The sequence below is a fragment of the Trichosurus vulpecula genome, chromosome 1, assembly GCF_011100635.1.
Source record: "Trichosurus vulpecula isolate mTriVul1 chromosome 1, mTriVul1.pri, whole genome shotgun sequence".
NCBI classification, from domain to species: domain Eukaryota; kingdom Metazoa; phylum Chordata; class Mammalia; order Diprotodontia; family Phalangeridae; genus Trichosurus; species Trichosurus vulpecula.
The window spans coordinates 128,679,232-128,702,488 of NC_050573.1; the positions used below are offsets into that span (position 1 = coordinate 128,679,232).

Consider the following 23,257-nt stretch of genomic DNA (forward strand, 5'->3'; position numbering starts at 1 on the left):
CTGTCCAAAATAATAGCCCGCAGGCCACATGCGGCCAGCAGTGTGATTTTATGTGGCCCTGCCCTGTGGGTTTTAATTTTACAAGCGAAAAAATAAAATAATTTGCATGGAATGTGTATTAGATTTTATAATTTCATCACTAATAAGTAATCTTGTTGATGTTAATTTTCTTTGGTGTTTTTAAGCAGTACTACGGATGGAATATATCGCACAGAATTTTCAATCGATCTGTGGGATACGTTCCATATATACAATGCAAACTAGTCAGTATGCAACCTACCTTTATACTGTTGTGTTGTTGCTTTGTTGTTTTGTGTTTCCTTTCGTGCTTCGTGCCTTTGCCTGTCATATTGATGACCCATGTTCTCCCACTTTCTATTAGTGTACTGTATTTTTTATTCTGGGTGCAATCCTCGAATAATTATTTTATTTTAACGTGGCCTTAAGATAACCTAAGTTTGGACAGCCCTGTCTTATAGGATAAGTAATTTCCCATCACATTCATGCACCTCAATTTGTTTAGTCGTTTCCCGATCAATAGACACCTACCTTGTGCCGAGTTCTTTGATACCACACACACACACATATACGTAGAGTGCTACTATACATATTTTGGTTTATATGTAGCTTTTGTATTTGTTAGTCACTTCCATGGAGTGCATGCCTAGTAGTGGAATCTTTGGATTGAAAGGAATTAATGTTTTAGGCTATAGCAGTAAGGCAAGATTCACGACCTTGAAGATGACAATGAACATAGAATTGCAAATTATAAGAAATTCTCTAGATAGAAGGCAGATGAAGTATAACATTTATTTGGACGCAAGAGAATACAATCCCAGGACCAATAATTCCAATTCCATATAGTAGCAATTATATTCCAAAACCAGTAAGCCCACCTCAATGAAGCAACAAGGAAATTATAATAAGTATTGTAGCAAGGAGCCAAGCCATCCTGTAACTGCCCTCCCCCATCCCCACCTCCACCCCCAGCTTCCTGTAAACAGTCACTCAGGAATCCTAACTCTCTGCTCACCACTCTCTCCTACAGCTCTGCAGAATCCAAGTTCCTTGATCTCCACAACTCTCTCTTGTTCTGCATTCTCTCTCGATGCTGGCTCTCCCTTAATGTGTGCTGTCTCAACATCCTTTCCATGTCTGCTTCTGAATCCTGCCACTCTCTGTTCCTTGCTCTCTTTCTGTGCTTCCCAGTTCTGGGCTCTCTTTTTATACAGTCCTAGATGGCATCTGATTGGCTAGAACTCAGGTCTCTGATTGGCTGAATTCATGATTGACTAGAACTCAGTACACATACCATTGGCTCTGGTCTTAGCAACTCCCCTTAGGGCCCTGAGGATTTCACATCTGCTTAGCACCTAGTAAGTAGGGGCTTTAGGCCTACTTACAAAGATATAATCAGGCTTGCCCACCTAGACCCACCTGAGGCCTATTGAGTGGGTGGGGAAGATCTTCATTCACATTAATACTACATAGACACATTGCATAATTCAAAGTTGCTTTCCAGAATGATTGAACTGCTTCATAACTCCACCAAAAAAATGCTTTTGTACCTTTCTTTCCACAATGTCTTCAACATTGACTATTCCTATATTTAAGTAATCTTTTTCAATTTGTTGAGTGTGAGGTAAATCTCAGCATTGTTTCAACTTACATTTATGTGATTATTAATGATTTGAAACGTTCTTTCACATGTTTGTTAATAGTTTGCAATTCCTTTAAAAATTGTCCATTCATGTCCTTTGACAACTTCTTAATTGTGAAATGACCCCTGTTTAACATTTAAAGTCATTCAAAATTTAGTTCTATTGTCTCTTTCCAGATTGATTAGAAATTACTCTTTCTTAGGTACTCCATGTTCTAGCCAGATTTGACTGAATGTTATACCTTGCACAAACCATTCTGTCTCCTTCCTGCATGGGAACAGGAGCTATACCCCCATGACTGGAATGCTTGCCCTCCTTTTCTCTGCCTCTTGGAACCCCTAGCTCCTCTCAAGGTCCAACTTTGGTTGCCTCTCTTTAAAGAGGCCTTTTATGATTCCTCTAATTGTCAGTGGTATCCTACCACTCTCCTCCATTCCAAAGTAATTCATAATTATAGGTGGTAAAATAGATAAAGTGCCTGGTTGGTGTTAGGAAAACCTGAGTTCAAATCCTGCCTCAGACAGTTATTAGATGTTTGGCCCTGGACAAATCATTTAGTTTCTCTTGGACCGTTTCCTCACCAGTAAAATGAGGAGGCATCTCCCTCACAGGGTTTTTCTGAGGAGCATATGTGATAACATGTAAAATATAAAATTAAAAGCTCTATTTAAAAGTTAGCTTTTAGCTATTATGTATTTTTAAAATCTGGAAACATGTTTTATCCCAATATTTGGGTGTTAGAATCTTGAGATGAGATTATTTTATTTACAGTTGTAATTCTGTTGCCTAGCATAATACCTAACATATATTGCAGGAAGCACTTAATGTTTGCTGATTGACTGATATTTATATGATTTCATTCATTTTTCCCCTTAGATTGCCTTGGGGTGAATTTGAAATAGAGAGGAAAAATTCAACACTTGACTATTAATGCTTTGCTACCTCTGGCACACATGGCTTGGAATATAGGTCACACCAGCCACAGTGATATACTAGCCAAAGAAGTAGATTTGGTGTCAGGAAACCTGGGTTTGAATCCCATCTCTGACACTTACTAGATGTGTGACTTTGAGCATATCACTTAACTCTATGAGCATCAGTTGCCTGATCTAATGCACAGGAATAATATTTGTACCATCAATCTCACAAGGCTATTTCGGAGAAAACATATCATAATCTTTAAAATGCTGTGTAAAGATGAGCTACCGTGGGATCAAAGATGAATTTTATATTGAATCCTATTCTGTGCTGCATAGTGAACTGTCGTAGCAAAATTCTAGCCTAATTTGTAGCCTAGATGATGTATGTCCACACACTAGCATTAAAGTTTCCTTCATCATCCTTTCTGGGCATTTTCTGAAAATATCCACTGCTTTATCACAACCACACTGCATTTGACAGCATGGCCTTTCATTTTAGTGTAGAAAAAATTATCTCCTGCAATATTTTTAAATGGTGTCCTCATCCTGGTATCTTGATTTTTATTGGTGATAGTATATACTGATTCTTTATGAAGCACTTTCCAACTGCTTGAGAAAAATGAAGGTATAATTAATTAAAACCATTTAGAAACACCTATGGCATATTTTTATTTTAACACCAGTGCTCTTCAAGTGATTCTGATTATTCCAATTTATAGGATACCTTTAAAATGAGTTTATCCTAGGAAGAATTAAAATAGTTACTGACCTAAGGTGGGGTGTGGAGATGGGGGTGAGGAGGCTCCAGGATATTAGGAATGAGGACTTGAACTAAAAAGTGATATAAAAGATCTCATCAAGCCAATTACATTAATAGAATATGGAAAAAACGGGTGAGATAGCAAGGAGAAAGGACAGCCCACACATAGCCCAAGTAGGAAACAATAAAAGACCCAGAGGAAGTCCTGGCTCATCTCAATTTGCAAACATAATTTTCTGGATATCTTTTATTCCATTCTTTCCTGATAAATATTGAGTGTTAATATACTGCAGTCTGCCTTTACCCACTTTGTTTATTTCCATTGACTTTTAGATCACTTAAAATGTTTGATGATCGTTTTCCATGAATTATAGGCATATGGAATCACTGAATGAAAAGATATTTTAACAAAAGTGCTTTTTAATTTCATAGAATTGCTATTCCTAATCATGTGATTACTCAGATTGTTCCACAATGAGACTGTCATCTAAATACCTAACTAGATTATAAGCTCCTGGAGAGTAGGATCTTACTGTTGAGGGTACCATAATACTTCTAGTCACACAAGTTCACCATCCCATTGTCATTCTCAACAACTTTCTCTATCTCTGTCTCTCTGTCTCTCTGTGTCTCTGTCTGTCTGCCTCTCTGTCTCTCTCTCTCTGTCTCCGTCTCTCTGTCTCTCTGTCTCTCTCTTTCTCTCTCTCTGTCTCTGTGTGTGCATGTGTCTCTGTGTGTGTCTCTCTCTGTCTCTCTGTCTCTGTGTGTCTCTCTCTCTCTTTCTCTCTCTCTGTCTCTGTGTGTGCATGTGTCTCTGTGTGTGTCTCTCTCTGTCTCTCTGTCTCTCTCTCTGTCTCTCTCTCTCTCTCTCTCTCTCTCTGTCTCTCTCTCTCTCTCTGTCTCTCTCTCTCTCTCTCTCTTTCTCTCTCTCCCCTCCCTCCTTCTCCCTCCCTCCACATATCTAGTCAGCTGCCAAATGGTATAATTTCTTTCTCTGTAACATCATCTGAATCCATCCTTTTTTCTCTATTCACAAAAGTTACCACCATAGTCTCACTTGGACTATTAGAATAGTCTTTTAATAGATATCGTTTCTTTTAAGTCTTTCAGCTCTCTGTCCTCCATTCAGCTATGTTCCACCACATAGTGATTTCCCTAAAGCACAAATCTGACCATATCATACCCTTTCTGTAAAGTGAATCCTCCTAGGTTCAAATATAAAATCTTTCACTTGGACTTTAAGGCTCTTTATAACCTGGTCCCTTCCTATTTGTCCAATCTTCTTAAATTTTAATCCCCTACACACAAAGATTTATTTCTTTTAAAATGATATGTATCGCTCATCTGTTTCAATGCCTTTACAATGGCTGTCCCTTGACCTTGGAATGCTTTCCTTTCAACCTCTGACTCTGGATTCCTGGCTTCCTTTGAGACCTAATTCACCCTCACCCCCTTGGGAAGGCCTTTGCTGGTCAGCACAGAAGCTAGTGCCATTCCCTCTAAGGTTGCCTAACATTTACTTTGACTTATCTGATATACTCTAATTTACATATATTATATCCCCCATTACTTACAAACTACTTTTGCTCTTTCTTTTTATCTCCAGTGTTTGCTCAGTTCCTGGTTTAAAAAAATACAATAATTGCAAAATAAAGGCTTATCAATGGACTATGTCCCCAGTCTGAAGGAAAAGTGTTTATTAAACCCCTGCTACATGACAAGCTGTTTGCTAAGTGCTTTGCAAATATTATGTCATTTGATACAACAATCCTTGAATGTAGGTGACGTTATTACTCCCATTTTATATATGAGGAAACTGAGACAGAGATATTAAGCGACTTGTCCCAGGTCAGTGTAAGTGTCTGAGGCTGGATTTGCACTCAGGTCTTCCTGACTCCAAGCCTAGTGCTCTAGCTACTGCTTTATAAATTTAGATTTAACTTAGTGATTTTAAATATATATATATATATATATATATATATATATATATATATATATGTTTCAATGAAAAAGGGACCTGATTTGGAATCAGAGGACCTATGTGACATAGGCAAGTGACCAACTTTATAACACAGTTTCCTTATTTGTAAAATAATGAGTTAGTCTAGATAACCTCTAAGATCCCTTCCAGTTCTCAATCTATGATTGTACGAGAGCTATATCCCTTCATTTTCAATTTAATTCTTGACCTCACAATTGACTTTGGTTTGCAATGCACAGTACTGATGTCTTTCATGTAATTTCTGTTGCAGGGTTTATTTATACATGTGGTGGAACATTAAAAGGACTCAATGGCACTATAGAGAGCCCTGGCTTCCCATATGGCTATCCAAATGGTGCAAACTGTACATGGGTAATAATAGCAGAAGAACGGAACAGAATACAAATCGTCTTCCAGTCATTTGCTCTAGAAGAGGAGTATGACTACTTATCTTTATATGATGGACATCCTCATCCTACAAACTTTAGGACAAGGTTGGTCTACTTTGATATGAAAAAATAACAGTATTAAATTTTAACTGCATAGCTTGTTTTCAAAAAGATGCTCTAAAGTATATGGTGTACATTCAACTGTGGCTCTGTTATCAGTATCTAGAGTGGTCATATCCTAGAGTAATTAGTGTTCCCTGAGGATATGAATGATCTTATCCTCTGAAGACAGATTAAAATGGGTTGGTGATTCTGTCCTGCCAAGTTCATATGAAATTACCAAATGCACACATCCCTGAAGTTCATTTAAATTTAGTGAATTCATGAAATTTAGCATGTAAGCTAAATTTTGGTAAACCAAATCACATTTAAAATTCTCTAAGACCTATTTAAAGGAATGTTTTGGTGAGTTTTTTGCTAAGTTAATTGCCACTTTTGCAAAGCAAATGAGTGTTGTCTAATATTCCCCTTTTTCATGTAACTGGAAGCACACTTGTATAATACATATATAATACACACATTTATATTCAAATACACAAATCAACAAAAATTGTACTTAAAATTGTCTAATGTATTTATAGAACATGTTATTTTAAGGTTGTGCATATTATTTCATATAACCAAATGAATACTAAATATTTCTGAGAAAAAAGTTGGAGTGTTCAAATATCTGTCCACATAAAAGAAAACTGTTTCTACCCTGACGCTCATTAATGAAATAAAGCGAGTTTCCATTGCTTCTCTGCCTTTCCAAGAGAGAATAGGTTAGCTGAAAATTCAAACCTTTTTTGTTTTCTTGAAGCAAACTCATTCATCAAAAAAACAGCTCTTATTCAACGTTCAGGGAAGCTAAGTGGTTCAACGTATAGAGTGCTGGTCCTTGATTCAGGAAGACCTTAGTTAGAATCCAGTCTCAGACACTTATTAGCCGTATCGCTCAGGGCAAGTCACTCAACCCTGTTTGCCCCAGTTTCCTCATCTGTAAAACGAGTTGGAGGAAATGGCAAACCACTCCAGTATCTTTGCCAAGATGGGGTTACAAAGGGGTGGACATGCCTGAAACAACTGAACAAAAACAAAATTCAACCTGGACACTCAAAATATCAGACACTTCACATGTCATTCAGTCTCTGATTATTCCATTCATTTGCTTTTTTTCTGTAATCTTATCTTTCAGTGTAAAATATAGTAACAATAATTAATTTTAGCTCAAATTTAGAGACAGCTTTAAGTTTTGTATAGCACAAGTCTGTGAAATCGGCACTGAAATTATTAATAGTTCCATTTTATGGATGGAAAAAAGAACCCTAAAGAAGATAAATGACCTTGACACCGTCTCATAGCTAGGAAGTATTGATAACAGCCTAGAGTCAAAGTCCTGTACAAACTATGAATTCTACTACATTATGATGTCTCAGACATAATGGAAGTACACTGTCATTAAAAAATACACCCTAAGTTCTACATATATTATGAACATTAAATCCTCTTAGGTTGTTTACGTTTTGGGTTTTGTACTCTTTCATTGACTCCTATTTTACATACTCCTCAGTTTTAGTGTTTGTTTTTTATCTTTTTGCCTTGTGGTTAAAAATGTAGCAGTGACCTACAGGAACGTTTAATGACTGATTATTGCTTCCTCTTGCCACCTTTAACAATTTGACAAATATTCATTAATCACTCATTATATGCCAAGTACTGTACTAGTCCAGGGCTTTAGACTACTAAGCAGATACCCAGAATGCAGATAAATACTGTACTGGAAAGGGAGTGAAGAGGACAAAGGAAGGACTTAATTCTAGCACACTCACTAGCTGTGTGACTGACCCAGGGCAAGTGTTTTGAATGGGTTAAGTGTTCAGAAAACAAAAACAAACAAAATGGTCCACTACCCTTCAAGGATTTATATTCTACTGAGTCAGAGATCAGATTAAAAACTCTAGAGATCTGGAGGAGGAACAGGTGGGTCAAGGGAGATTCCACCAAGGACTTATCAGTTAAACTGAATTTTGAAGGAATATAAAAACTCTGAAAGTTCCAAAGTGGAAGATACCTTGGACAAAAAGCCCAGTGATCCAGCTTTGCTGGAACAAGTGTAAAGGGGAACTACGTGAATTAAGGCTGAAAATTGAGATTGGAACCTGATTATGGAAGGTTTTAAATGTCAAACCAAGGAGTTTGTATTTTATCCTGGAGGCTCTGGCTCCTTGAGGAAATCACTGAAAGTTTTTTGAACAAAATAGGATCATGGGCAGACCAATACATTAGGAATAATATTTTGGAAGCCAGTGGATGATTCTATATTCCAGTAGAAGTAGAATATAAGGTTCGCAAAGGCAGATGCCTTCCTTCTTTCCTTCCTTCCTTCTTTTCTTCCTTCTTTCCTTCCTTCCTTCCTTCTTTTCTTCCTTCTTTCTTTCTTTCCTTCCTTCCTTCCCCCCTTCCCTTCTTCCTTCTTTCCTTCCTTTCTTCCTTCCTTTCTTCCTTCTTACCACATTTCTTTTTTTTCTCTTTTTCTTTCTACCTTCCTTTCTTCTTCCTATCCCCCCCTCTCCTTCCCTTCCTCCCTCTCTCTCTCCTCTCTATTTCTTTCTTTCTTCTCCCTTTGCATTGCACAGTCTTTAGAAAATTGGGGGTGGGGGCTAAGGAATGCTCACTGAATTGAATTGAATACCATTTTAGTTACATTTTCTCATAATTATGCTATGTTAAAAGAAACTTTCTTCATATGTTTAATTCATCGATTCAGTGTGCATGTATTAAGTGCTGACTATGTGTTAGATACTTTTAGATATCATTCTGGGGGTTTGGAATATAGAGACAAAAAATAAAAACAGGAATCTTTCAGCTCCTAGTTCATCCCATTTTTAAAGGTATGAACCTGTATCTTTCAATTTTATATATACCTTCCTCCTCGAATATAGCATATTTTAATTTTTTCTACAAATATATGGTTGTTTCAAGACAGGTTACTTCAAAGCATGCTTGTCTAAGAAATGTCTGATTACCAGTAAAGTTCTACTTTTGTCTTTACCATATTCATCTACTGAGAAAATTCTTTTTCTATTTTCTTCTTCACTGAATGAATGAATAAATATGAGGGAATGAATGGATAAAACATTTATTAAGGACTTACACTATGTAAGGCACTGTGCTAAAGACTAAGGATACAAATGGAAAAGTGAATCAGTTCTGGCTCTCAAGGAGCTCACATTCTAATGTGGGAGAAAACACATATGGGAGGTTTCAGAGACAAGTCAGATAGAAAGCCTCTGTAGTCCTTAACTTCCAGGGGCTAGCAGATACTAATGTCTCTTCCTTAATGTCATTTCCATTGATAAAATCATACCAGTTTCTGATATTGAACCATTTGAAGACACCAAGGTTTTTGGTGGCAAGAACTTTCTTTTCTGGGTCTTTAGTATATGTGGCTATAGTGCCCACAGCAGCAGTTGCTATGCTTGTTCAGTTGTTTCAGTCGTGTCAGACTTTTTGTGACCTCTTTTGGGGTTTTTGTGGCAAAGATACTGGAGTGGTTTGCCATTTCCTTTTCCAGCTCATTTTATAGTTGAGGAAACTGAGGCAAACAGGGTTAAGTGACTTGCCCTGGGTCAGTCACACAGCTAGTGATGTCTGAGACCAGATTTGAACTCAGGTCTTCCTGACTCCATGCCCAGTGCTCTATCCACTGCACTGTACCACCGAGTTGCCCCATAGAAGCAGTTACCAGGCTGTATCTCCACAGGTGTTTCTTCTCAGAATGATCCCTGTGGGCACAGGGCATGAAACATTGCTATTACAAAGGCCTTTGTGTTCATGGTCCTGAGGTCCCATTTGAGTCTGAGGAGACATGATAGTAGTGGTAGTTTGACTCATTTGACATGTGCCACCTCCTGTTTCTCCCTCAGAGTGCTCAGCTACTTCAGTTAGACTGGCGCCCGTGCCCTGTGTGTTACAACTGGCAGGCAGCTAGTGGGTATAGCTGGTTCCTTCTGCACAGCATTTTCTTCCACTGATGATGGCTCTGAGGGCTCAGCTGGAAGCAAGACTGGTGGTCTGCAGGGAGTTGATGCAGAGGAGTACTATTCCCAAAGCTCTTGGGCTTGCTTTACTACTGTAATGTCTGTTCTCTGGGAAAAAGACAGACTAGGGCAGATTCTTTTGGTGCTGTTACTTCAACGCCATCATGGTTATCAAATATAATGGGAAGGATTTACTAAGGGCTTGTTGAATAAATAGATCACAACATTTTAGGTGAATTCTGTTAATGACAGAGTATCAGGTTTATGATAGGAATCAGGAAAGATAAGTCTTGTTCCTGGCTTGTATTTGTATGCAGATCAGATCCTTGGTGTTGGTTCATGAACTAGAAGATAAAGAAAGGGTACATTGCCATTTCTGGCACTTCCTAATAGCTTAAAAGGTGAGCAGAAGAGTGAAGCAATAAAGGTCTATGAGGTTCTGTTGGGGAAAAAAAAGTCTACAATAAATTGTGCATACTTTTTCAACTTTGACAACAAAATACATATGATATTACCTAGACCGATGATATTAAATACTACATCCCTCCCAACATTGTTGGTTGGTTGATATTAATGACAAGTGATATTTGTATGGTATTTTAACATTTGCAAAGTGCTCACCTCTCAACAAATTTATTAGGCAGGCATGGCAATTATTTCATTTACATTATTCAGATGAGGAAACTAAGCCTCAGGTTAAATGAATTATTCCAGGTCATGCAACTAGTAAGCATCAGAGCTGAAATTCAAAGGCAAAACTCTCTTGATTCTTTTCATTATTCTATATTGCCTTTCAGTTTTTTGGCACTTGTGCTGTGTACCAATGGACACACATTATGCTTTCCTCGGTAGGTTTATTTGAAAATTACTGAAATAGATACCTTGCCACATGTGAGAATTGGCTTTTATTTTATATGATAAAATTCTAATGAATACGAAAAAAGCTATCAGTAGTAAATTGGTTGTCTTTTACAATGATAAATTTAATTTATGGCATAGGAACAGCAAAAGCTTAACCCACTGTATCATCTCTTGTATATAGCCTGTACATGTAGCTCACTTTAGAAGCTTAATGCATATATTGGCCTTTATGCTTAAAAATGAGCCTGCTGCTGCTGTTACAAGTGGTATTTGTTGGGGAGTCTGAAAAAGATCCAATGTGTGAGCTACAGCCCCTGCCAGATTCTCTCTGTGTGTATCAAGTCTGTCCTTTGATTAGAAGTCAAAACTGCTGTTGGCAGGGCTTAATTCTGTTTGCTTCCCAGTCTCTTTGAGTCACTGCATTTTGTCTCATGTTGGGCCACATTCCCTAACTTTTACATGGTTCTGTGGTGGTGGTGCTGCTGCTGCTTTCCTTCCTTAGCAATCATAAGGTCATAGATCTACAGCTGGAAGTGATTTCAGAGGCTGTGGAGTTCAGCTCCTCATTTTATAGATGTGGAAAGGGATGTCCGAGTCACTAAGTGATTAGCTCAGGGTAACTCAGGTGATGAGCATCAAAGTTAAGATTTGAACCCATATCCTCTAACTACAAAGCAAATGTTCTTTCTCTCATATAGATGTATTTATTTTATTACTTTAAAATATTTTTCATTAAGCTTCTGGAACATTTTAATATTCTTAATGATATTTGTTTTTGTTTTTACATCATTTAGATTTTCACCTTTATCTCTCTATTTTCTCTCTGGGAGTCATCCCCTTAGAAGCAAGTACTGATGGGGAAAAAAAAAAGAATAAAGAGGAAAGAAAAAGAAAAAAAATCAAAATTGATCAATAAATTGAATAAACCTATTATTATCTGCAGTGTTCTACTATACCTACTCCCACCTCCTCAGGGACCCTGACCTCTAAAAAGAAGTTTGGTGAAGTCTCACATCTATTCTTTAAGATCAAGCTTATTCTTTATAGATTGATGATATTAAGTTTCAATTGTTTGTTCGTTCCATGTAGGTTGTTGCAAGTCATTATGTTTATTGTTTTCTGTACCTGTTTACTTTACTTTGAATCAGTTGATATAAATTTTTTAATACTTCTATTCCTTAAGTTTGTCATTTCTTCCAATATAGTAATATCCAATTACATAAATGTATCACAATTTGCTTATCCATTTTCCCACTGAAGGATATCTACTTTGTTTCCAATTCTTTACTACCCTTACCCTCTCCCCCCAAAAAGTGTTGCTATAAGTATTTTGGTGTTTATAGAGTCTCTAAAATATATTTCATCTCTAATGGTTTGACCACTTCTCAGAAGATGTTGTATGGGTATTTTATCATCCTTCCTTTTCTGACCAAGCCAAAGAAGCTGAGTTGATTGTATCTCACCTCTGTAATCTCATTTTTGCCTCCTTTCCTATCATCTGATAGATACTTCTTTTTGTTGTTGTTGAGTCACTTCAGTTGTGTCCTATGGTTCATGACCACAGTTGGAGTTTTCTCAGCAAAGATACTGCAGTGGTTTGCCATTTCCTTCTCCATGTCTTTTAAGGAAACTAAGGCAAACAGTGTCAAGTAACTTACTCAGGATCACACACCTAATAAGTATTTGAGACCTGATTTGAACTCAAGTCCTCTTGATTCCAGGGTCAGTGCTCTATCCACTACACTGAGATGCTTCTGTTAGGCACTTAAAAAACACAGAAAGATGGCATTTGGAGCAGTCCCACTTCCCCTGTTTTGCTGTTTTTAGACTTTCCATTGAGTCAACGCCATATATGTTTAGAATGTGTTTGGTTACTAGGTTAGTTAAATTTAGACTAATTGGTCATTTTGACTTTTGGCTGCTTTCTTTCCAAAGATCAAAGATGGAAGTACTTAGAAAAATGAGCCAAAAATACAGTTGTTTAATTAATCATTCAACAAGTATTTATTAAGGAACTTTGGATGCAAATACAGTGAACGAGACAATCCCTAGTCCAAGTAGCTTACATTCTAATAGGGAAGACAACAAGCAATGTGTAAATATAAATATAGAGGGCATAAATCAGAAACCATTTTTTGGATGAGAAAACTGAAGCAAAGATTGTTTAAATATGTGACCCAGGGTGACTGGGCAGATTTTAATACTGGTCAAAAAGTGACGTAGAGACCTAGTTTTCAGGGAGAATGAAGACAAAATGTGTCTTGATAAAAAAAAAAAAACTAATAAAGAGAAACTGAGGAACATATTTCCAAGAGTGATCAATTTATCATCAAGGCTAATAATTGCCAATAAAAGGGATCCAGGACTCCTCAGTAGCCAAGAACTAATTGAGAGGTTTACAGAGAACACTTTTATAGTCAATAAAGAGGAACTATTGAAAATGAATATTCATGAGATTGGTGCATATTCATTATATTAATGCATATTCGTAGGACCTACAGGAATAGGGGAATATAACAAGTCTAGGGAAGTAGGTTGATCTGTAACATTAGAACTGTAGGTATTACCAACTCCATGTGACTTTAATTAAAACAAAACTGGGCTTTTTCATTGGCTCAGGTGTCTACGATTATTGAAACAACTAATTGATATGGCATGAGAGCATCATGGAGTGTTTGCAAGTTTTCATGAGTCTAAATGAAGAATTAACTTATGTACAAAAAGGGGAACTTTAGCTCACACAAAAAAGGTAAAGTCTTAAAAAACAAAGAATTTAAGCTCATAAGACTACAGAAGTTAAAATCTAAGAGCTTATGAATAAAAGCTAGATTAATTTAAGTTTAATTCATAGCAGGCCTTAGCTAAAAATCAGGTCTGATTATATTGATTGAACACAATTCCAAATTTGCATTTCTCAGATGCAACTGTCGGTGTCTAGGATCCCAGGAGAAGAATCCAAGCTTCAGGTGGTTGGGGGGGGTGAGGAAGATGAAGAGAAGGGCCAATGTGTGGGTGGCATGGTTTGAAAATGATCTTCCTTCTAGACAAGATGAAGTGAAAACTCACATCATTTATAGCTGTATCAGTTTCAGGACCAGAACTTAACATTTTGCTAACTTGGAAATATTTTTAAATATCTATTCATAATAATGGAATTTAAGAACTGAATGGGACATTCAAGGTCTTCTATGACAAAACTTTAACTAAAGTATAAATCCCTTTGAAAAGCTCAATGTCATGAAAAATCATTACATTTCAAGAAACCCCATTTTACCTCTGGAACACTCTAACTATAAGGAAGGTTTGAATTTTTTGTTTGGTTTTTGGTTTTGGTTTCCCCTGTTTTGAGCTGAAATCTGTCCTAGTGTAGTGTTTCTGCATTGGTACTGCTTATGCTTTCTGGGGCGAATCAGATTGTCACTTTTCCCCATAAGACAGCCTTTTAAATATTTATTTGTCATTTAATTCATTTGCTTTTAATAATATTTTATATTCCCCAAATTACATGTAAAAACATTTTTTTTTAGTTTTAATGGTTTTAATTTGATATTTTTTAGTTTTCAGCATTGACTTCCACAAGATTTTGAGTTATAAATTTTCTCCCCATTTCTACCCTCCCCCCCACTCCGAGATGGCATAGATTCTGATTGCACACTCCCCAGTCAGCCTTCTATTCTATCACCCCACTCCCCCTTACCCCCCTCCCTTTTCCCCTTACTTTCTTGTAGGGCAAGATAGATTTCTATGCCCCATTGCCTGTATATCTTATTTCCCACTTGCATATAAAAATAACTTCTTTTTCAGCATCTGCTTTTAAAACTTTTGTGTTCCAAATTCTTTCCCCTCTTCCCTCCCCACCCACTCTCCCTAAGAAGGCAAGCAATTCAACATAGGCCACACATCTATCATTATGCAAAACCCTTCCATAATACTCATGTTGTGAAAGACTAACTATATTTCCCTCCCTCCTATCCTGTCCCCCCTTGTCCAATTTTCTCCCTCGACCCTGTCCCTTTTCAAAAGTGTTTGCACTTGATTATTTCTTCCCCCATCTGCTTTCCATTCTATCATCCCTCCTTTTTGTCCCCTTCCCCCTACTTTCATGTGGGGTAAGATATCCCATTGAGTGTGTATGTTATTCCCTCCTCAAGTCAAATCCGATGAGAGCAAGATTCCCCCTCACCTGCCCCCTCTTCCTTTCCAATGAACTACATTTTTTGCCACTTATATGTAACATAATTTACCCTATTCTATCTCTCCATTTCTCCCTCTATCAATGTATTCCTCTCTCATCCCTTCATTTGATTTTATTTTTTTTAGATATCATCCCTTCATATTCAACTCATCCTGTGCCCTCTGTCTATGTATATGTATATTCTCTTCAACTACCCTAATACTGAGAAAGGTCTCATGAATTACACACATCATCTTTCCATGTAGGAATGTAAGCAAAACAGTTCTACTTTAGTAAGTCCCTTAGGATTTCTCTTTCTTGTTTACCTTTTCATGCTTCTCTTGATTCTTGTGTTTGAAAGTCAAATTTTCTATTCAACTCTGGTCTTTTCACTGAGAAAGCTTGAAAGTCCTTTACTTTATTGAAAATCCATATTTTCCCTTGGAGCATGATACTCAGTTTTGCTGGGTATGTGATTCTTGGTTTTAATCCTAATTCCTTTGACCTCTGGAATATCATATTCCAAGCCCTTCAATTCCCTTAATGTGGAAGCTGCTAGATCTTGTGTTATCCTGATTGTGTTTCCACAATACTCAAATTGTTTCTTTCTGGCAGCTTGCAGTATTTTCCCCTCTGGTTGCTCTGGAATTTGGCAACAATATTCCTAGAAGTTTTCTTTCGGGGATCTTTTTCAAGAGGAAATTGGTGGATTCTTTCAATTTCTATTTTACCCTCTGGCTCTAAAATATCAGGGCAATTTTCTTTGATAATTTCTTGAAAGATGATGTCTAAGCTCTTTTTTTATCATGGCTTTCAGGTAGTCCAATAATTTTTAAATTATCTCTCCTGGATCTATTTTCCATGTCAGTGGTTTTTCCAATGGGATATTTCACATTGTCTTCCACTTTTTCATTCCTTTGGTTCTGTTTTATGATATCTTGATTTCTCATAAAGTCACTAGCTTCCACTTGCTCCAATCTAATTTTTGAGGTAGTATTTTCTTCAGTGGTCTTTTGGACCTCCTTTTCCATTTGGCTAATTCTGCCTTTCAAGGCATTCTTCTCCTCTTTGGCTTTTTGGAGCCCTTTTGCCATTTGAGTTAGTTTGTTTTTTAAGGTGTTATTTTCTTCACTATTTTTTGGGTCTCCTTTAGCAAGTCATTGACTTGTTTGTCATGGTTTTCTCACATCACTCTCATTTCTCTTCCCACTTTTTCCTCTACTTCTCTAACTTGCTTTTCCAAATCCGTTTTGAGCTCTTCCATGGCCTGAGACCAATTCATATTTTTCTTGGAGGCTTTTGATGTAGGCTCTTTGACTTTGTTGACTTCGGGCTGTGTGTATTGTTCTTTCTTGTCACCAAAAAAAGATTCCAAAGTCTGAGTCTAAGTCCATTTTTGCCGCCTGGCCATGTTCCCAGCCAACTACTTGACCTTTAAGCTTTTTGTCAAGGCATGACTGCTTGTAGAGTAGAGAGTACTTTGTCTCAAGCTTTAGGGGCCTTGTGCTGCTGTTTTCAGAGCTACTTCTATACAGCAAGCTCTTCCACAGCAGTGCTCCTCCTTCTCCAAGAACTGCCAACCCAGACTGTGACCCAGAGCCAAGCAGGCTCTGAACTCCTGCTCTGATCTGCCACTTAATTCCTCCCACTGGGTGGGCTTGGGGCCAGAAGCAACTGGAGCTGGAGCTCTGGAAGCAGCCCCAGGGCTGCACCACTTCCGTGCCCCTGGGGCTGGGGCCAACTGTGCACTCCTTTCACTCAGATCCAGAAGTTTTACCACTAACCTGCTCTGTTGTCTTTGATGTTTGTGGGTTGAGAAGTCTGGTAACTGCCACAGCTCAGTGATTCAGGGCCCTAGTGCCTGTTCCCCTGGCTCCCAGTCTGATTGGTCCTGGTGCAGCCCATGCTGGGCTGTGCTCCACTCCACTCCCAGCTCCATCCAGACTTTCCTGCTTCCCTCTGTTGTTTCTTGGGTTTTGCAGCTCTAGAATTTGTTCAGAGTCATTTTTTACAGGTGTTTTGAGGGACCTGGGGGAGAGCTTAAGCCAGTCCCGGCTTCCCAGCTGCCATCTTGGCTCTGCCCCCTAAAAACAATTTTTAACATTTTTTTAAAGTTTTGAGATCCAGATTCTAAGCCTCCCTCCCTTCTCATCCTCCTCCCTGTGACGGTAAGCAATCCGATATAGGTTACACATATCCAATCATGTAAAACATTTCCATTTTAATCATTTTATGTAAGGAAGGAAAGAAGGATGAAAGGAAAAAAGGAAGGAAGGGAGGGAGGGAGGGAAGGAGGGAGGGAGGGAGGAAGGAAGAAAGGAAAAAAGGAAGGAAGGAAGGAAGGAAGGAAGGAAGGAAGGGAGGGAGGAAAGGAGTAAGGGAGGGAGGGAGGAAGGAAGTGTGAAAGATTGGTAAAACTTAGGGAAAGTTAGGTTTCCGCAGAAGAGTTAATTAAGTTCTACAGAATAATTCATAGTCAGCCTGAAGAAAAAGGAGTAAAAATTAACCAGGGTGAGGGTCCCCAGCCAATCAGAATAAAGTTGGTGGTTTTGCAGAAAACACAGATTCAGGATGTTGGGAAAACTGGTCTAAATCAGCCAGATAACAGTCAGGATTGAAGAGAACACTGGGTCAAATGGCTATCACACATGCTTAATTGGCTAATTGAATATTACCTTACATATCCACAGGGAGGAGTTTTTTTTGCCATTTTTGAACATGGGACATATGGCGGTGGGGGAACATACCAAGGAGTTGCAAGTGGGGGGTGTATAGGGAAGATTGTAACCCAGAAGGGAGTGGACCAATTTGTTCTCTGAAGGGAGGTGCTGAGCTCATGGTGCATCAATCTATGTCAGTCTAACAGTTGGTCTCACTCCTGTATTCCCTACTCCTCCTTCCTAAAGAAAGGTGGAGTATCCTCCTGGCCAGGAACATTTACCATTTCCTTTGGATTCCTCGATAATAATAAATTGACCTTGATACCTGAATTTCAGTGTCAAGCGTATTTCTAACAGAAGGAAGAAAGAGAAAGAATGCTTCAGTTTGAATTCAGACATCAGTTCTTTTTCTCAAGGATCACATCCTATTTAAATCTTCTCTTCTCCTGCTATTGTCCTGGTGGGTGGAATAGGTAAAGCCCTATCTCATGCCACAAATACTAACCCTTTCCAAATGTAATCATACTTCAAGATTTCCTAGGGAGAAAAGTTATTTCAAGATTTCATCAAACAGTATTCTACTTAGAATCTTGTCACAAATTAGTTTTATGATCTTTCCCTACTTGGTACTCCCCAGGGAACTCCTCCAACTTAGCCTCTTACCCAACTAGGCCTTGTCTTTCAGACCCTCTACCAGTCTAGATAAAATCTTTTGCTATATTTCACTGTATTCTCATTCCTATCAGAGTCAGTTTTATCTCACCTTAGAATAGGGGTGGGGAACCCCATGCCCTTGAGGCCCTATGCAGCCTTCTAGGTCCTTGGGTAGGGCTTTTTGACTAAGTCTAAGTTTCACAGAACAATTTTTTTTTTTTATTGAGAGGATTTGTTCTTTGAAGTTTGGATTCAGTCAAAGGGCAGCACCTGAGGATCTAGTGGGGTACACGTGGCCTTGAGGCCACAGATTCCCTACCCCCACCTTACACCCTACCTTCCTTAGCCCGTAATTCTGCTGTGATCTTGGGAATCAACTTTCTTTCCTTAACAAACTATTCTTCCTCCTCTTACTCTGTCTGTCTGGCCATCTCCTGATGACAAATCCCTTAACAGGTTTTCCAGTGCTGGTTCATTCTTAGAATTGGCAAACTCTTTTCTTCACATTGTGACTTCCAGCTCTTTATTCTTCCACCATTATTCAATGACCTTTCCTCCTCTGAAATTCATACTGACTAATTAATGACTTGATCCCATTCCCTATGACTGCCTTTTACTAACCTACAGGATTAACATTAATCCATTCACCTTTCTCAATGAATTAAACACTTAGCATATTATCTTTGTCTTTACCCTAAACCTTGCCATAATTTTTGGTAACTTCAATATAGTTCTTCATGACCTTTAAAATTCCCTGGTCTCTCTGGTTCATTAGCCACCATTTATTCCATCTACATTCTACCTCAGCTACACACAGGAATAAGAAATAGGACCTCACCTATAATTGCTCAGTGTCCAAAATTTTGAATTATAACATTTCCTTTTTCATATCACAATTACCTTTCTAATAGTTTAACAATAACTTCAGAAGGTGATTGACCTATGTCTTTACTGTAAAGTCTAGGCCCAAATTCAATCCAATCAATTCAACAAGCACTGTACGTGTTCTGGGGCTAAAAACAAAAATAAACAAATAAACATGCAAATTGTCCCTACCATAGGAATTGATATTCAGTTGTGGGTGGGTGGAGGAGGAATAACATGTAAACTGTTATTTGATATATAACATGTAGAAAGCAAATTCAAAGAAATTTTGGGAGGGTGTATTTAAGAAAGGAATCATGTAGGAGATAGAAACTGAATTGAAATTTGGCAGAATATAGGGATTCTAAAAGGCAAAGTTTAAAAAGCAAGGAATTGGAGGACTGTACTACAACTAGGTCAAAGGACAAGAGATAGGAAATAGAATGTCACATTCGGGGGACTGCTCTTAACCCAGTATGCTGAAATGTATATATGAACAAAAGTAATGCTTGCTTTGACAGCACATATACTAAGACTGGAACAGTACAGAAGACTAGCATGGCCCCTGCATAAAGATGACAAGCAAATTTGTGAAGCATTCCATATTTTTCAGAAAATTGGGGAAGATTTTTTACAACTAACGTCTCTGACACAGGCCTCATTTCTAAAATATACAGGCAACTGAGTCAAATTTATATGAATATGTCATTCCCCAATTGATAAATGGTCAAAGGATATGAACAAGCAGTTTTCAGAGGAAGAAATTAAAGATATCTTTAGGCATATGAAAAAAATGCTCTAAATCACTATTGATTAGAGAAATGCAAATCAAAACAACTCTTAGGTAACACATCTCTCCTGTCAGATTAGCTTATTTGACAAAACAGGAAAATGATAAATGCTGGAAAGAATGTGGGAAAATTGGAACACTGTTACATTGTTGGTGAAGTTGTAAATGGATCCAGCCATTCTGGAGAGCAAATCTGAACTATGCTCAAAACGCTATAAAAATGAGCATACCCTTTGACCCAGCAAGACCACATCTAGGTCACTATCCCAAAGAGATCATACAAGTGGGAAATGGACCTGTATGTACAAAAATATTTATAGCAGCTCTTTTTGTGCTGGCAAAGAATTGGAAATCAAGGAGATGCCCATCAATTGGGGAATGGCTAAACAAGTTGTGGTATATGAAGGTAATGAAACACTATTGTGCTATAAAAAATGAGGAGCAGACTTCATAATAACCTGGTAAGACTTATATGATTTTATGCTGAGTGAGGGGAGCAGAACCAGGAGAACATTAGATGTGATTACAGACACATGGTATCTGTGATGACTAACTTTGATAGACTTGGCTCTTCTTGCAATGCAAGGTTCAAAGACAACTCCAAAAGACAGAAGATGGAAAAAGCTATCCACCTCCAGAGAAAGAATTACGGAGTCTGAATGCAGATTGAAGCAAACCTATTTGTGTGCTCTCTCTCTCTCTCTCTCTCTCTCTCTCTCTCTCTCTCTCTCTCTCTCTCTCTTTCTCTCTCTGATTTTGTCTCTTCTTTCTCGTGATTCATTCCATTGGTCATAATTCTTCTTTACAACTTGACTATTGTGGAAATAAGTTTAATGTGAAGGTATATGTAGAACCTATATTGGATTACATGCCATCATGGAGTGAAGGAGGCTGAAGAAGAGGGAGGGGGAAAATTTGGAACTCAACAACTTGTGGAACTGAGTGTTATAACCTAAAATAAAAACAAAATCAAGGAAGAAAAGTAATGTAAAAATAAGCCTGGGAAGCTAGGTTGGAATCAAATATTGAAGGGCTCTAAATGCTAAATAGATGGACTTTTCACATATTTTGAGGTAATCAGAAAGCACCAGAGATTTTTGAGAAAAGCAACAATATAGATCTGTGATTTACAAGTACCAATTTGGCAGCTTTTGTAAGATGAGTTGGAGAAAGGAGACCCTAGGGGTAGTGAGAGTAATTTGAAGACTTTTGCAACATTCTGGTAAGGAATTATACATCATGATGATGATGATGATGATGATGATGATGTCATTTATCTAGTGCCTTAAGGTTTACAAAGCACTCTACACATTATTTCCTTTAATTCCCAAAACAATCTTATAAGGTAGGCGGTATTATTTTCTCCATTTTTCAGATGAGGGAACTTGGGCTGAGAAAGGCTAAGTGATTTGCCCTGAATCACAGAACTAGAAAATGAGAGGCAAAATTCAAGCTCAGGTCTTCCTGACTCTGCCTCCCTACATAACTTTCCTAACGAGGGTGGTTGCTCTATGGATGAGAGAAGAAAACAGATGCAAGAGATGTCATGGAGGCAGAATCAACAAGACTTGGCCAAAGATTGGCTATGGAGAAGTTAGGGAGGGTGTTGATTAATGTACCTATGTCAGCCTAGAGAGTGGTCTCCTGTGGAATACCCCAGGGCTACCCTGAGCTATTCAATATGTTTATTAATGACTTAGGAGAAAGTTAAATGGTATAACTATCAAATTGCAGATGGTAGAAATCTTGAAACATTAGCTAAATGAATTGTATGACTGAAATTGGAAGGGATTTTTTTAAAAGACTGAAACCTTAGTTCCCACCTAATAAGATGAGCTTTAGTAGGAATAGATGTTTACAGGTTGGCACTTGGGTTCAATAAGGCAGTCATAATCCTATAGAATGGGGATATGTGTAGATTGCAGTGCCTATTTTAAAACACCTATAGAATTTGGTGAAATTGAAGCTTAAAATGTGTCAAAAATGTGGTAGACCTATGATATTTTAATTGAAGCATAGTGTCCAGAAATAAGAAGGTGATGGTCCTGATATATTGTGTGTTGACTTGAACACAAACCACACCTTTAGTTATTTTAGATTTTTTCCAGTGATTAATGTTCCTTTTCTATTTGGGGGCTGGGGCTTATTTCTCTTAATTCTTTTTTCCCATTTCCCTCTAGTTTGGGGTTGATTTTGATTATTAGGGACAAGAGAGGCAAGATAGGAGTTGGACATTTTTTTAAAATCCATCACCTGTTATAGTCTCCTTGTTCACTGAAAATAGACAATCTCCCTCTTTTTGATTTTTCATACAAAATGTGCATTATTAGCATTGTTTTTACAAGACTCCACTAATACTGAGATTGAGCTTTCATAACACTATGCTTACAGATCCATGCCATTCTTTTTGTATTTATTGTTAGTTGTCTGCCCTTACTTCCTTATAACCTATATGATCTTTTCAAAGTTGAGCTCGTTAGAGACCTCTCTTGATCTTCCTTGTAAATATTAGCAACTGCAACATTAGAATTTGTTTGGATAATTTTCTTCTTGAGCTGATTTATTTCATTTTTATAGTCTGCAACTATAAACAGAAAATCAATTGGCTCCCCATTTTAAAAAAGTACTTTCATAGATGAGTAGATAAAAATATGAATAATTCATTTACCATATCAACATCAAACTAGAGAAAATGGAAATAAATGTCAAACAAATTTCTTTTCTGAAAATGTTGTTCTATTGTTTAGACACTTCAGTATATAAAGACTAGAGTTTCCTCCAGGAGGATTTCATTTTTTGTGCTATGCTAAAAGTAATTTGGAAATTGAGAATAATTTGCTAAATATCAATAAAAGCAAATTTTTAGTATAGGCAACAGCCTTTCTTGAAAATTGTGAAGATTATAAACTGTTTTTAAAACAATGCAAATTTTGTACAGATTTCTTTGTGGAAAGAAAATAGGGAGCATAATATTAATAACTGTTTACCTCATGAGCATACATTAATAAAATGGCTTACTTTATATTTTAATTCACATTTTTACTGCATTCTGATACTAATTAGAGTATATCCAATTATCAAAATACTTTCAAATATACTTTATTCAGTTTTCATAGTCACCATGTGAAGAAGTCCAGCTAGTCTTACTACCCCATCCCCAATTTCCAGTAAATTAAGTTGTCGGTGATCACCCAGCTAGGTAATGATAGATTTAGTTCTGTTGGTTCACATTCCAGAGTTCATTACCCCTGAACATTACCCCTGAAGAGTACACACTAAAGAGGAATCTGCTTATTATTGTTCCAGATTACGATCTCAGAAGTAGCTTTGTATGAAGGGGACAAGACCCCCTTCAGTTCCTCAGTTGGGTATCCTATTGGACATTTTCAATTTCTGATATGATGAGTCTTTAAAAAAAATTATAAAGACCTTTCATATTGCCTTTGGGTATACAGACAAAC

General features: G+C 37.5%; 1 protein-coding gene and 1 pseudogene across 3 annotated transcripts in view; both read left to right on the forward strand.

Annotated features, from left to right (window-relative positions):
* The window catches only part of CSMD3 (CUB and Sushi multiple domains 3), a 1,625,828-nt gene that overhangs the window by 200,475 nt on the left and 1,402,096 nt on the right, over positions 1 to 23,257 (forward strand). For all 3 annotated transcript variants that reach the window (XM_036758935.1, XM_036758944.1, XM_036758952.1), the window contains exon 2: positions 5,594 to 5,816. In XM_036758935.1, coding sequence (XP_036614830.1) covers positions 5,594 to 5,816 — 223 coding nt within the window. The remainder of the gene's footprint in view (positions 1 to 5,593; positions 5,817 to 23,257) is intronic.
* LOC118835031 lies at positions 19,516 to 19,616 on the forward strand (annotated as a pseudogene).